The following is a 12,796-nucleotide window of genomic DNA, read 5'->3' on the forward strand; positions in this document are numbered from 1 at the left end:
TTTTTGCAGAAATTCAATCAGTTGATAATATTCTCACCAGGCCTAATATTTCCCCACCATAATGTCGCCGGAAACAATATTTTGTGGCCAAAGTGGCCATTGTGCCCTTGGGCTGAATATAATACACTGAACAAAAATATGAACCCAACATGCATGTGTTGGTCCCAAGTTTTATGAGTTGTCCGTGATTGGGAGTCCCATGGGGCGGCACACAATAGGCCAAGCGTCATCCATGTTTGGCCAGGGTAGGCTGTCATTGTAAATAAGAATTTGTTCTTAACTGACTTGCCTAGTTAAATAAAGGTTCAATCAAAAAGTTAAACATTGTGCTGGGGACAATAAAAGGCCACTCTAAAATGTGCAGTTTTGTCACGCAACACAATGTCCCAAGTTTCGAGGGAGCGTGCAATTGGCATGCTGACTGCAGGAATGTCCACCAGAGCTGTTGCCAGAGAATGTAATGTTCATTTCTCTACCATAGGCCACCTCCAACATTGTTTTTATATCAGTATATCAAATTGGCCTCACAACCGCAGACCACGTGTAACCATACCAGACCAGGACCTCCACATCCTGCTTCTTCACCTGCGGGATCGTCTGAGACCAGCCACCCGACAGCTGATGAAATTGTGTGTTTGCACTACCGAAGAATTTATAATACATTTATAAACCCAAAAGCTTAGCTTGACTTGGCATAGTTCTGGTGTTGGATATCCATAGCCAGCTGGCTAACATAGCATCCCTCTCTGTTTGAGTAGGCTAAACCAGCTAGCTGCATTTGCTAGCTAAGTGAAAGTTTAAAAAAAATACAAGCAACTATCTCTCTCGCTCTCTTGCTTCTCCTTGATTTTGGAAGAAATTAAATTGTTCAAAATGGATCAACTATTGTCTTTTTCTCTTTGAGTAAACTACTCACCACCTTTTATGCATGGCAGTGATAGCTGTAGCATATGTTTTCAGTACTAGATTCATTCTATGAGCCTTTGATTGGGTGGACAATACGTCAGTTCACGCTGCAAGAGCTCTGATAGGTTGGAGGACGCCCTTCAGAAGTTGACATAAATTAGGCCTGTGGCAGTCACAGCCGTTGACTGTGAAGCAAACAACTGCCGGTCTCATGGTAATTGACTGTTAATTAACATAAACACATTTAGCATCACCTGCCTTCCACGCATAGCCTGCAAGCCACTGATGCAGTCCTTTGGAACATCTACATTTTAAAAAGTCTAATAAATCAATTTAATAGAGCCTACCCCATCACAAAAGGTCTAAAGAAACATGATATGAAGAAAATGTAGTCTATTTCAGAAGAACAGAATAGCATACTCTGATTTGTCCTTAAGTTAGGCCTTGATATAGCTAAGCCATATGGCTGTGGGCTACACTAATTATTTTAACAAATAAGATTTGCTTAGAATTCCCGTGGCGTTATTTTTATTATCTTATAGTTTGAAGAATACAATTGAACAAGGCTGAATAAAATATAATAATTTTCTCCAAACGATTTCCAAGAAAGTGTGCACATGCGGCTATTCTGTGTTGAGCGATTTCAGGCTGGGGTCCTTTTTTTGCAATTTCTGCCTGACTGACGTGCCCAAAGTCAACTGCCTGTTACACAGGCCCAGAAGCCAGGATATGCATATAATTGGTACCATTGGATAGAAAACACATTGAAGTTTGTGGAAATGTTTTATAAAATGTATGAGACTACAACACAATTGATATGGTAGGAGAAAATCCAAAGAAAAACCAACCAGAATTTTGGTTTTTGAGAGACCATCCTCTTAGAATGGAAAGCAGGTTGCACACACTTCATCAGTCTCTCAATCACAATTTGACATCAATGGCTGATGTTTTGTGTACTGAAGTCCACAAGAGAAGGGAAAATGTGAGAGGAGGAGAGCGCATAGATAGTTGTGAGAAGGAATGATATATACAATGAGAAAAGTGATCATGCTGTTTTTATGTAGCTGCAATGAAAGTGAACTATTTGCTGATGTAGAGATTTATCATGTACTGGCATATATCTTAAAGGCACCATCTGCAGTTCGGATCCATTATTGGACTTTTAAATTACTTGTATATATTGATTAATTATTGGAGAATATAACTTTCAATTGCCTCAGGAGCATTCATTCGCTTTTGCCCCTTTATTAAACAATAGTTTAGAGCGTAGAGACATATTGAGACATGCCATAAGTACCTTCTGTGGTTCCCTTCCTCTGAAAACAGTCACGAAGAGGGTTTTTGTTCCAAATTCAGTTGAGTAGTTGACAGAGTTGTGCCGCCCTGTCGTGACTGTGGGTCATTGGTGCGGAATGGCAGTGATGATGTCTGGGGTTATACTCACACACACACAGTGGCTGTTGTCATAGTGACATAGTGATCTGTGTCAGAGGGGTTGTGAGAGTGACAGCATTCCCAGACTGATCTGTTCCCCCACTGTGCCCACTTCACCCAAGAACGCACTGCATATCGAATCACCTCATTCATCCATGCCATGGTTACAGCGGGTCGGGAAATTGGGTGGCCCACCATTTTTTTAAACATTTCCTTGGTGAAAGAAAGTACCGTGTCAATAGAAGGGGCGAGGGACAAAAAGATACCAGTCCCCCTCTCTCTCGTCTCTTTGTCTGCCTTGCACTCCACATTCCCATAGAGATAACTGGTAACCCATGGAAACATCCAGCAGTCACTAAACTGTGTGGAATACGTGGACTGGAAACATGTGGTTTCAGGTTTTGGGGGCAGGCACCTGTCAGGGCCTTCATGTCAGTGATACAAGATTTATTCAATTATGTTGGGGGGCTCTGCTAGGCAGAGTAATCAGCTCTGTACTGAACAGAGCGATGGATGGCTGCTGTACTGTTGAGCCAGCAGCAGACTGACTGGAGAATCATTTAACTCCACTGCTGACTGCTCTCTTTACTATTGGATGTACTCTAAATATGTCTCACCTGGGGGGACAGCACATTTATGTGACGGAAATTCTTAAAGTTATGGTTAACAGATGAGACACTTCTGCTCCGTTTCTGTTCATGTAATATCCAGATGTTTTGGAGAAACTGGATGAAATTTGATTTATTTTGGAGTGTCTGGCAACAGACTTAGGTTTAGAGCATTCTGTCCCTACTTCTTGAATGTAATAACCTATATGTGTCATTTGTAATATATATGTCCTCTCACACCCCCACAGAGCCCAGAGGATACTTAGAGATGATTGGTCATGTTCCCCAGTCCGCAGAAGAGGACTCTTCCCCCAGCTGCCATAGGTCCTTCAGCTCCTCTCGCTCGGCGTTCATTAGTGGGATGCCACAACGGACAGACAGGTACAGCCAATCAAATACAACCCTTTCGCACAATTATTAGAAGCCCAGCTCATGTTTATTCAAAATGTACAGTACCAGTCAAAAGTTTGGACACACCTACTCATTCAAGGGTTTTCCTTTATTTGTACTATTTTTTACATTGTATAATAATAGTTAAGACATCAAAACCTGATTCACAGTCTCCTCTGAACAGTTGATGTTGAGATGTGTCTGTTACTTGGATTCTGTGAAGCATTTATATGGGCCGCAATTTCTGAGGCTGGTAACTCTAATGAACTTATCCTCTGTAGCAGAGGTAATTCCGGGTCTTCCTTTCCTTTGGCAGTCCTCATTCCTTTCCTGTGGTAGTCCTCTTTAAGTGCAGTTTGCGACTGTTCTTGAAATGTTCCTGATTGACTGACTTCATGTCTTAAAGTAATGATGGACTGTCATTTCTCTTTGCTTATTTGAGCTGTTCTTGCCGTAATATGGACTTCTTATTTCACCAAATAGGGCTATCTTCTGTATACCACCCCTACCTTTTCACAGCACATCTGATTGGCTCAAACACATTAAGAATGAATAAATTAACTTCCACAAATTAACCTATTAACAATGCACACCTGTTAACTTAAATGCATTCCACATGTCTACCCCATGAAGCTGGTTGAGAGAATGCCAAGAGTGTGAAAAACTTTCATCAAAGAGTGGCTACTTTGAAGAATCTCAAGTTGTTTAACACTTTTTTGGTTACAACATAATTCCATATGTGTTATTTCATAGTTGTATTTTTATACTATTGTTCTACAATGGAGAACATACAGTCGTAGCCAAAAGTTTTGAGAATGACACAAATATTAATTTCCACAAAGTTTGCTACTTCAGTGTCTTTAGATATTTTTGTCAGATGTTACTATGGAATACTGAAGTATAATTACAAGTGTCAAAGGCTTTTATTGACAATTACATGAAGTTGATGCAAAGAGTCAATATTTGCAGTGTTGACCCTTCTTTTTCAAGACCTCTGCAATCTGCCCTGGCATGTTGTCAATTAACTTCTGGGCCACATCCTGACTGATGGCAGCCCTTTCTTGCGTAATCAATGTTTGGAGTTTGTCAGAATTTGTGGGGTTTTGTTTGTCCAACCGCCTCTTGAGGATTGACCACAAGTTCTCAATGGGATTAAGGTCTGGGGAGTTTCCTGGCCATGGACCCAAAATATCGATGTTTTGTTCCCCGAGCTACTTAGTTATCAAGTTTGTCTTATGGCAAGATGTTCCATCATGCTGAAAAAGGCATTGTCTGTCACCAAACTGTTCCTGGATAGTTGAGAGAAGTTGCTCTCAGAGGATGTGTTGGTACCATTCTTTATTCATGGCTGTGTTCTTAGGCATATTTGTGAGTGAGCCCACTCTCTTGGCTGAGAAGCAACCCCACACATGAATGGTCTCAGGATGCTTTACTGTTGCCATGACACAGGATTGATGGTAGCGCTCACCTTGTCTTCTCCAGACAAGCTTTTTTTCTGGATTCCCCAAACAATCGGAAAGGGGATTCATCAGAGAAAATGACTTTACCCCAGTCCGCAGCAGACCAATCCCTCTACCTTTTGCAGAATATCAGTCTGTCCCTGATGTTTTTCCTGGAGAGAAGTGGCTTCTTTGCTGCCCTTCTTGACACCAGCACATCCTCCAAAAGTCTTCGCCTTACTGTGCGTGCAGATGCACTCACATCTGCCTGCTGCCATTCCTGAGCAAGCTCTGTACTGGTGCTGCCCCGATCCCACAGCTGAATCAACTTTAGGAGACGGTCCTGGCGCTTGCTGGGCTTTCTTGGGTGCCCTGAAACCTTCTTCAATACAATTGAACCGCTCTCCTTGAAGTTCTTGATGATCTGATAAATGGTTGATTTAGGTGAAATCTTACTGGCAGCAATATCCTTGCCTGTGAAGCACTTTTTGTGCAAAGCAAAGATGACTGCACGTGTTCCCTTGCAGGTAACCATGGTTGACAGAGGAAGAACAATCCAAATCAAGCACCACCCTCCTTTTGAAGCTTCCAGTCTGTTATTTGAACTCAATCAGCATGACAGAGTGACTTCCAGCCTTGTGTTAACGAGAGAATCACTGACATGATGTTTGCTGGTCCTTTTGTGGCAGGGCTGAAATGCAGTGGAAAGTTTTTTTGAGGATTCAGTTCATTTTGCATGGCAAAGAGGGACTTTGCAATTGCCATCATACAAACTGAGTCAGCAGACTTTGTCAAAATTAATATTTGTGTCATTCTCAAAACTTTTGGCCACGACTGTAGTAAAAATATGTGTAGTTGTGTTCAAACTTTTTACTGGTACTGTACATGTACATTTTACATTTAAGCAGATGCTAATTATGGTTATAGGCTACATGTTCTGAAAATATATTATGGTCATACAGTTTCATTAGAGAGGTGTTTTTCATGATCCTCTCATTTTTATGTTCTTCCTCCTCTCTCAAGCCCCTCCATGGGTCAGCCCTGGCCAGAGGACAGAGCCCTCCATCCCCACTCCATGTCCTTGGACTACAGACACCACTCCCCTCCCATGCACCCCCAACCCCACACTCACCCTGCGCCCAACGCCCACAGCTCCCCCCGGGGCAGCCAGCAGAGCCACATGGCACACTATGGCCTCACCCACAGCCTTGCGCACAGCTTCGACGAGCAAGACAACTTAGGCCTGGGGGGCTATGGCGCAGTCGACTGCCCACCCTCTGCCTCTCCTCTACTGGGGAACGGAGGCATGGAGAGGGGCCTGTCCTGTATGGGTTCCATGGATGGGCTGGGCACCATCCGGACCAAGCACCTGCCGCAGCTGCAGCAGCTCCAGGCCCAGGGGGCCTTGCCTCCACTGTTGCCTGAGAAGAGGAGGGAGTCGGACGGGGAGCACTCCTTGGGCACAGCCTCCCCAGCCCCTAGCGGATTCTCCAGCCCACATAGCGGAAGCTCCCTCAGTATCCCATTTCCCAACATCCTGCCTGATCTCTCAGCCTCTGCACAGATCCCGGGCACCGCTTCACCTCTGCCAGGTAACCCCCTTGCTTACACAATTAATAGCCAATCACTTCTTATCTGAGCCAATGGCTTGGGTTGGTACAATACTGTAAAGAAGGTAATCAGTTCTGTTCTACAGTGGCAAGAAAAGTATGTGAACCCTTTGGAATTACCTGGCTGGTTACAGTGATTGAATGCCTGAGGTCTTTGTGCATTGACTAACCTCTGGTGTGTTTGTGATACTGTTTTTCCAGATGTCCTGGCCAGCAAGCATGTGACTGTAAACTTTGTGCAAGACACATCGAAATTCTGGTACAAGCCTGATATCTCAAGGGACCAAGGTAAAAACATTAGGAAATATGTGCTTTGTCTGCCAAATTTCCATAATTCTCTTCAACATTTTGACAGTGTTGTGAGATTTTGACAGTTTTCACACTCCTCTGTGACATCGTCACTAAAATGTATTCCTGTGTCCTTCTCTTCGCCTTTCCTCCTTCTTTCCTCCTCCTCTCAGCTATCTCAGTCCTGAAGGACAAAGAGCCCGGATTTTTCATAGTACGGGACAGCCACTCCTTCAAAGGAGCCTATGGGCTGGCCATGAAGGTGGCCACACCCCCTCCCTCAGTCCTGCAGCAGAGCAAGAAAGGTAGGAATTGGCTGAGAGAGATAAGGGGGCAGAGCTTTAGGTTCAGACCGGTTCCTGTTTGATGTGGGACATAGGAGTAGGATGATGATTGATGAAGCCCATATAGGCTACACGTATTTATATGGGCAGTGAAGCTACAACTTTAAATTTGGCTCTATACTCCAGCATTTTGGATTTGAAATCAAATGTTTTATATAAGGTGACTGTACAGAATGTCGCCTTTTATTTGAGGGTATTTTCATACATATCTGTTTTATCGTTTAGGTATGAAAGCACTTTATGTATCTAGTCCCCCCATTTTAAGGTGTCTTCAGTATTTGGCCAAATTCACTTATAGTGTATTAAAGAAGTCAAAAGATCAGTATTTATTCCCATATTCCAAGCCTACAATATCAAGCTTTTGACTCGACAAACTTGTTGGATGCATTTGCAGTTTGTTTTGCTTGTGTTTCAGATTATGTTTTACCCAATAGAAATGGTAAATAATGTATTGTGCCATTTTGGAGTCACTTTTATTGTAAAAAGTTATTTGTAAATAAGAATACAATATGTTTCTGAACATTAATGTGGATGCAACCATGGTTAAGCATAATCATGTATGAATCGTGAATAATGTTACAGAAAGTTACAGAGGGTCAAAGATCATGCCCCCATAACATGCTAACCTCTCACCATTACCAATAACAGGGGAGGTTAGCATTTTTGGGGTGAGTATGATATTTATGCCTGCTAGGAATATGGGACCAAATGCTAATCTTTTGACTAAATGTTATACACTATAAGTGAATTTGTCCAAATACTTAGATACATAAAGTGTGGTAAAACAGATATGTATGAAAATACCCTAGATTAAAAGATGACACACTGTTGCCTCATATAAAACATTTGATCTTAAATCCAAAATGCTGAAGTTTAGAGCCAAATTCAGAGTTTTAGCTTCACTGTCTAAATCAATATGTAGGGGAGTGTATGCTTATCTAGGGCCAATTTTGTGTTCATCCATGGCCATGGTTAGAATTGTTGGAGGATAAGCTGGTCCTAGATCTGTACATACGGGCAGGTTCCACACATTTCCAGAACCTTTCCGTGCTCCAGAAGGCCCCATTAGAACAGGGGTATCACAGAATTGGCTGACTGAGTTGCAGCATCCTGGGAACCAAACAGCCAAACAGCTAAAAGCCATCTACTGTTACAACTCTCTGAATTCAACTCCATGGAGGGAACACGATAGTCCCCTCTCTGTTCATTCAACAGCTCCTAGCTTTGGGTCTCTCTTCTGGGCAGCATTGTGATAGAACCAAACAGGCGTGCTCTTTGTTAAGTAGTTTTAGATGTAAGCAGCTAGTACTTTAAAACAAACAATAGAATACGCAGGCTTTCTAAACCTGCACAAATTTCAGGCCTTTCTCCATGGGTGCTTTTTGCCCTACATACAGTAATGTAACCTTGTGTGACATTCAGTGCAGATTGTTTTACTACGCACCATGAAACATAGCCTCTATTCAATTTAGAAATGTACTGGCAAGCAATACATCGCTTTGTTCATGGCATTCCTTGTTTTATGTTTCAAGTTATGTTTCTCACATGCACAAGTACAGTGAAATGCTTAACTTGCAAGCCCTTCCCAACAGGGCAGTATTCAATATCAAAATAGTGTAAGTAAAATCTAAACACGAGAGATAAGAAAAAACTTGAATGTAAGCTACGTATGTGGATACAGTGCAATTGGAAAGAATTCAGACCCCTTGACTTTTTCCAAATTTGGTTACATTACAGCCTTTTTCTAAAATTGAATAAATATTTGTTTTCCTTCTCATCAATCTACACACAATACCTCATAATGACAAAGCAAAAAAATGAAATTTCACATTTACATAAGTATTCAGACCCTTTACTCAGTACTTTGTTGAAGTGTTCGCTATTTATCAGTCATATTGCTTGGGGATAGAAGCTGTTCAAGACCCTGTTGGTGTCAGACATGTCAGTCTTGGCGTGTGGCAGGAGAAATTGTCTATGGCTTGGGTGGTTGGAGTCTTTGAAGATTTCCCATGGCCTTCTTTTCCGCCTGATATAGAGGTCCTGGATGGCAGGGAGCTCGGTCGCAGTGAATTATTGGGCTGTCCTCACAACCCTGTGTAAAGCCATGCTATCGAGGGCGGTGGTATTGCCATACCAAGCAGTGATGCAGAGAGTCAATATGCTCTTAATGGTACATCTGTAAAACCTTTTGAGGATTTGAGGGACCACGGCAGACTTTTTCAACCTCGTGAGGGGGAAGAGACACGTTCGCGCCTTCTTCACAACTGTGCATGTGTGTTTGGCCCATTTGAAGCCTTTAGTGATTTGGACACTGAGGAGCTGTCTACCTGCTCCAACCGCCCCCATAGTCCACACTCATTATTTATTCTTTGAAAAAAGTTTTAAAAAATGGGATTCCTGTAAGACACTGGTGTCCTTATGCCCAGCCCAGAGCACAGCCCACTAAGTCCTAACCCCTCCCACACGGTGTCGGGAGCCCCCTCACTCACACCCCTCACCCCCTCACTCACCTGTAGTGACATCATGACACAGTCCCTCTCCGAGCATTGTGACTTCTTAAGAGGTTGAAACCCAACCCAGCTCCAGGAGAAGGCTTTTCTATGGGAGGACATTCCTCAGACACACTCTCGTCATGCCCCTCAGACACACTGCTGTTAAATCATAATAACGCTAATCTCAGCTGTGATTGGATAAGATGTATGTATCTCTTAGAATTTGGGATGGGAGTTAACAGGGGTAAGGTAACTGAGACTCCGCTAACACTTAACTGACAGTCAACAGGTAAACCCTTTATAATGTGTTGTAGGCATGTATGAGCATTTATAGCATTCTTGTGTATAATAATGTTATCTCTCTCTCACTCTATGATTGGAGGTGATCTGTCCAATGAGCTGGTCCGTCACTTCCTGATTGAGTGTACACAGAAAGGAGTTCGGTTGAAGGGCTGTCCCAATGAGCCCTACTTTGGTGAGTGTCTCGTCTGTAGCACACGTTTTGCCATACCCTTTTGAGGACAGTGATAACACAATGGTGACCCCTGCTGGTTACTCTCTGTACTGATAAAAAAAAGCATAACGTTCCTGTGCGCCCTCTACTGGATAATGATTGCAAGTGTGCTTCAGCTCTTAAGATGCTGTTTATAGCTAATATGAAATCTTCTTTGAAGTAATAGGATGGTTACAGTTGTTTTTTTGGGGTTTTTTTTACAGGTAGTTTAACTGCGTTGGTGTGTCAGCACTCCATAACTCCCTTGGCTCTGCCCTGCAAACTCATCATACTTGACAGAGGTAAGATGCCAACTCTCAATGTCCTTATACAAAACATTGTGTTACAGTAACAAGGTAAACATGGTTTAGATTTATAGAACATAATTGTGTCCTCTGCCAAAGCAATTTAACGAACAGTAGTCTCTCTCCTCTCTGGAAATTGCAGGGCAGTTTTGAATTATAATATGATGTGATTTACAAGCCTGTGCCTGCAACTCATGTCAACGTAGATGAATTAATAATATAATAATATATCCCATTTAGCAGACGCTTTTGTCCAAAGCGACTTACAAGTCGGCTGGGGCCACTACTTTTACATATGGGTGGTCCCAGCGGGAATCGAACCCACGACGCTTGGCGTTGCAAGCGCCATGCTCTACCGACTGAGCCACACAGGAATTGCCTTTATGTGGTAGCCATAAACCAATGTCATCAGGGACAGAGGGTCAATGGAGAGAGGAAGGGGAGAGATCGAGGGAGAGTTTAATCAGATGTATTTTAATTCAGTGATATGTCACTGCCTCCCATTCTTCATTTCAAACATCTTACTTCTACATCATATACAACAACAACAAAAATGTTTTTCCTATGTTGGTAGATCCTCTTGAAGACGTGGTGGAGAATACTGCTCCACAATCTGTCACCAACTCTGCTGCTGAGCTCCTTAAACAAGGAGCAGGTAGGGCTTAAAGGGATACTTCGGGATTTTGGCAATGTGGTCCTTTATCTCCTTCAGTCAGATGAATTTGTGGATACCATTTTTAGGCTAAATAAGTATTGGGTAAGCCTCAACAACAACAACTTCTGTCCCTAAGGGATTGTGTAGATAACATGTTGTGTTAGCGCCTCTCTCCTGTGGCCTTGCAGTGTGTAATGTGTGGATCCAGTCTGTGTTCATTGTGTAGTGTGTGTTTGTATCTGTGTGTAACATGTGTTTCTCTGCAGCGTGTAATGTGTGGTTCCTGGGCTCAGTGGAGATGGAGTCTCTGACCGGGTACCAGGCTGTGCAGAAGGCCACCAGTGTAACATTGGGCTCAGACCCCCTGCCCACCTCCACCGTGGTCCACTTGAAAGTCTCCTCACAGGGAATCACCCTCACCGACAACCAGAGGAAGTGAGTCATGGAGAATACACAGACAGGCAGACAGACAGTGAGGCACACCTACATGGTCACATTAGTCATGCATGTATAGCTAATATAAAATGATATATAAATGAATACAGTACCAGTCAAAAGTTTGGACACACCTACTCATTCAAGGGTTGTTCTTTATTTGTACTATTTTCTACATTGTCGAATAAAAAATGATTAAACAACACATATGGAATCATGTAGTAACCAAAAAAGTGTTCAACAAATCAAAATATATTTGAGATTTGAGATTTGAGATTCTTCAAAGTAGCCACCTTTTGCCTTGATGACAAATCATTCACTAAACCCTAAATCTCAACTAAATCATGTAATAAATAATGTGGAAATTGAGCAAGTTGAGGTGATTAAACTGCTTGGAGTAACCCTAGATCATAATTTGTCAAGGTCAAAACATATTGATACAACAGTAGCTACGATGGGGAGAGGTATGCCCATGATAAGGCGCTACTCTACCTTCTAGACAGCACTGTCGACAAGGCAGGTCCTATAGGCCCTAGTTTTGTTGCACTGGGACTACTGTTCAGTCGTGTGGTCAGGTGCCACAAAAAAGAACATAGGAAAATTGCAATTAGTTCAGAACTGGGCAGCACAGCTGGCCCTTGGATGTATACAGAGATCTAATGTAACCAATGTGAAATGGCTAGCTAGTTAGCGGTGGTGCGCGCTAATAGCATTTCAATCGGTGATGTCACTCACTCTGAGACATTGATGTAGTTGTTCCCCCTGCAAGGGCCGCGGCTTTTGTGGAGCGATGGGTAACGGTGCTTCGTGGGTGACTGTTGTTGATGTGTGCAGAGGGATCCTGGTTCGAGCCCGGTTAGGGGCGAGGAGAGGGACAGAAGCTAAACTGTTACATTGGTACCGTGACCCGGATCACTGGTTGCTGCAGAAAAGGGGGGGTTGTAACCGATATGAAATGACTAGCTAGTTAGTGGTGGTGCGCGCTAATAGCGTTTCAATTGGTGATGTCACTCACTCTGAGACCTTGAAGTAGTTATTCCCCTTGCTCTTCTGTGGCTTTTGTGGCGCGATGGGTAATGATGCTTCGTGGGTGTCAGTTGTTGATGTGTGCAGAGGGTCCCTGGTTCGGGGCGAGGAGAGGGACGGAAGCTAAACTGCTGCACTAATAGTAATAGTATGAATGTCAATCTCTCCTGGCTCAAAGTGGAAGAGACTTCATCACTACTTGTATTGACATGTTGAATGATCCGAGCTGTCTGTTTGAACTACTGGCGCACAGCGAGACACATGCATATGCCACAAGAGGTCTTTTCCCAGTCCCCAAGTCCAGAACAGACTATGGAAGGAGCACAATACTAAATACAGCCATGTCTACAAGTAACTCATGCAACAGTAAA

The 12,796-nt window shown here is 43.0% G+C and overlaps 1 protein-coding gene across 1 annotated transcript in view; it reads left to right on the plus strand.

Moving 5' to 3' along the window:
- LOC135558791 (tensin-3-like) overlaps nt 1-12,796 on the plus strand; it is a 90,542-nt gene that overhangs the window by 73,320 nt on the left and 4,426 nt on the right. Inside the window, exons 17-24 of the mRNA XM_064992927.1 lie at nt 3,197-3,329; nt 5,801-6,369; nt 6,589-6,675; nt 6,849-6,980; nt 9,894-9,986; nt 10,229-10,306; nt 10,884-10,964; nt 11,231-11,399. Of these exons, the coding sequence (XP_064848999.1) occupies nt 3,197-3,329; nt 5,801-6,369; nt 6,589-6,675; nt 6,849-6,980; nt 9,894-9,986; nt 10,229-10,306; nt 10,884-10,964; nt 11,231-11,399 (1,342 nt within the window). The remainder of the gene's footprint in view (nt 1-3,196; nt 3,330-5,800; nt 6,370-6,588; nt 6,676-6,848; nt 6,981-9,893; nt 9,987-10,228; nt 10,307-10,883; nt 10,965-11,230; nt 11,400-12,796) is intronic.

Source organism: Oncorhynchus masou, chromosome 17 (assembly GCF_036934945.1).
Source record: "Oncorhynchus masou masou isolate Uvic2021 chromosome 17, UVic_Omas_1.1, whole genome shotgun sequence".
NCBI lineage: Eukaryota > Metazoa > Chordata > Actinopteri > Salmoniformes > Salmonidae > Oncorhynchus > Oncorhynchus masou.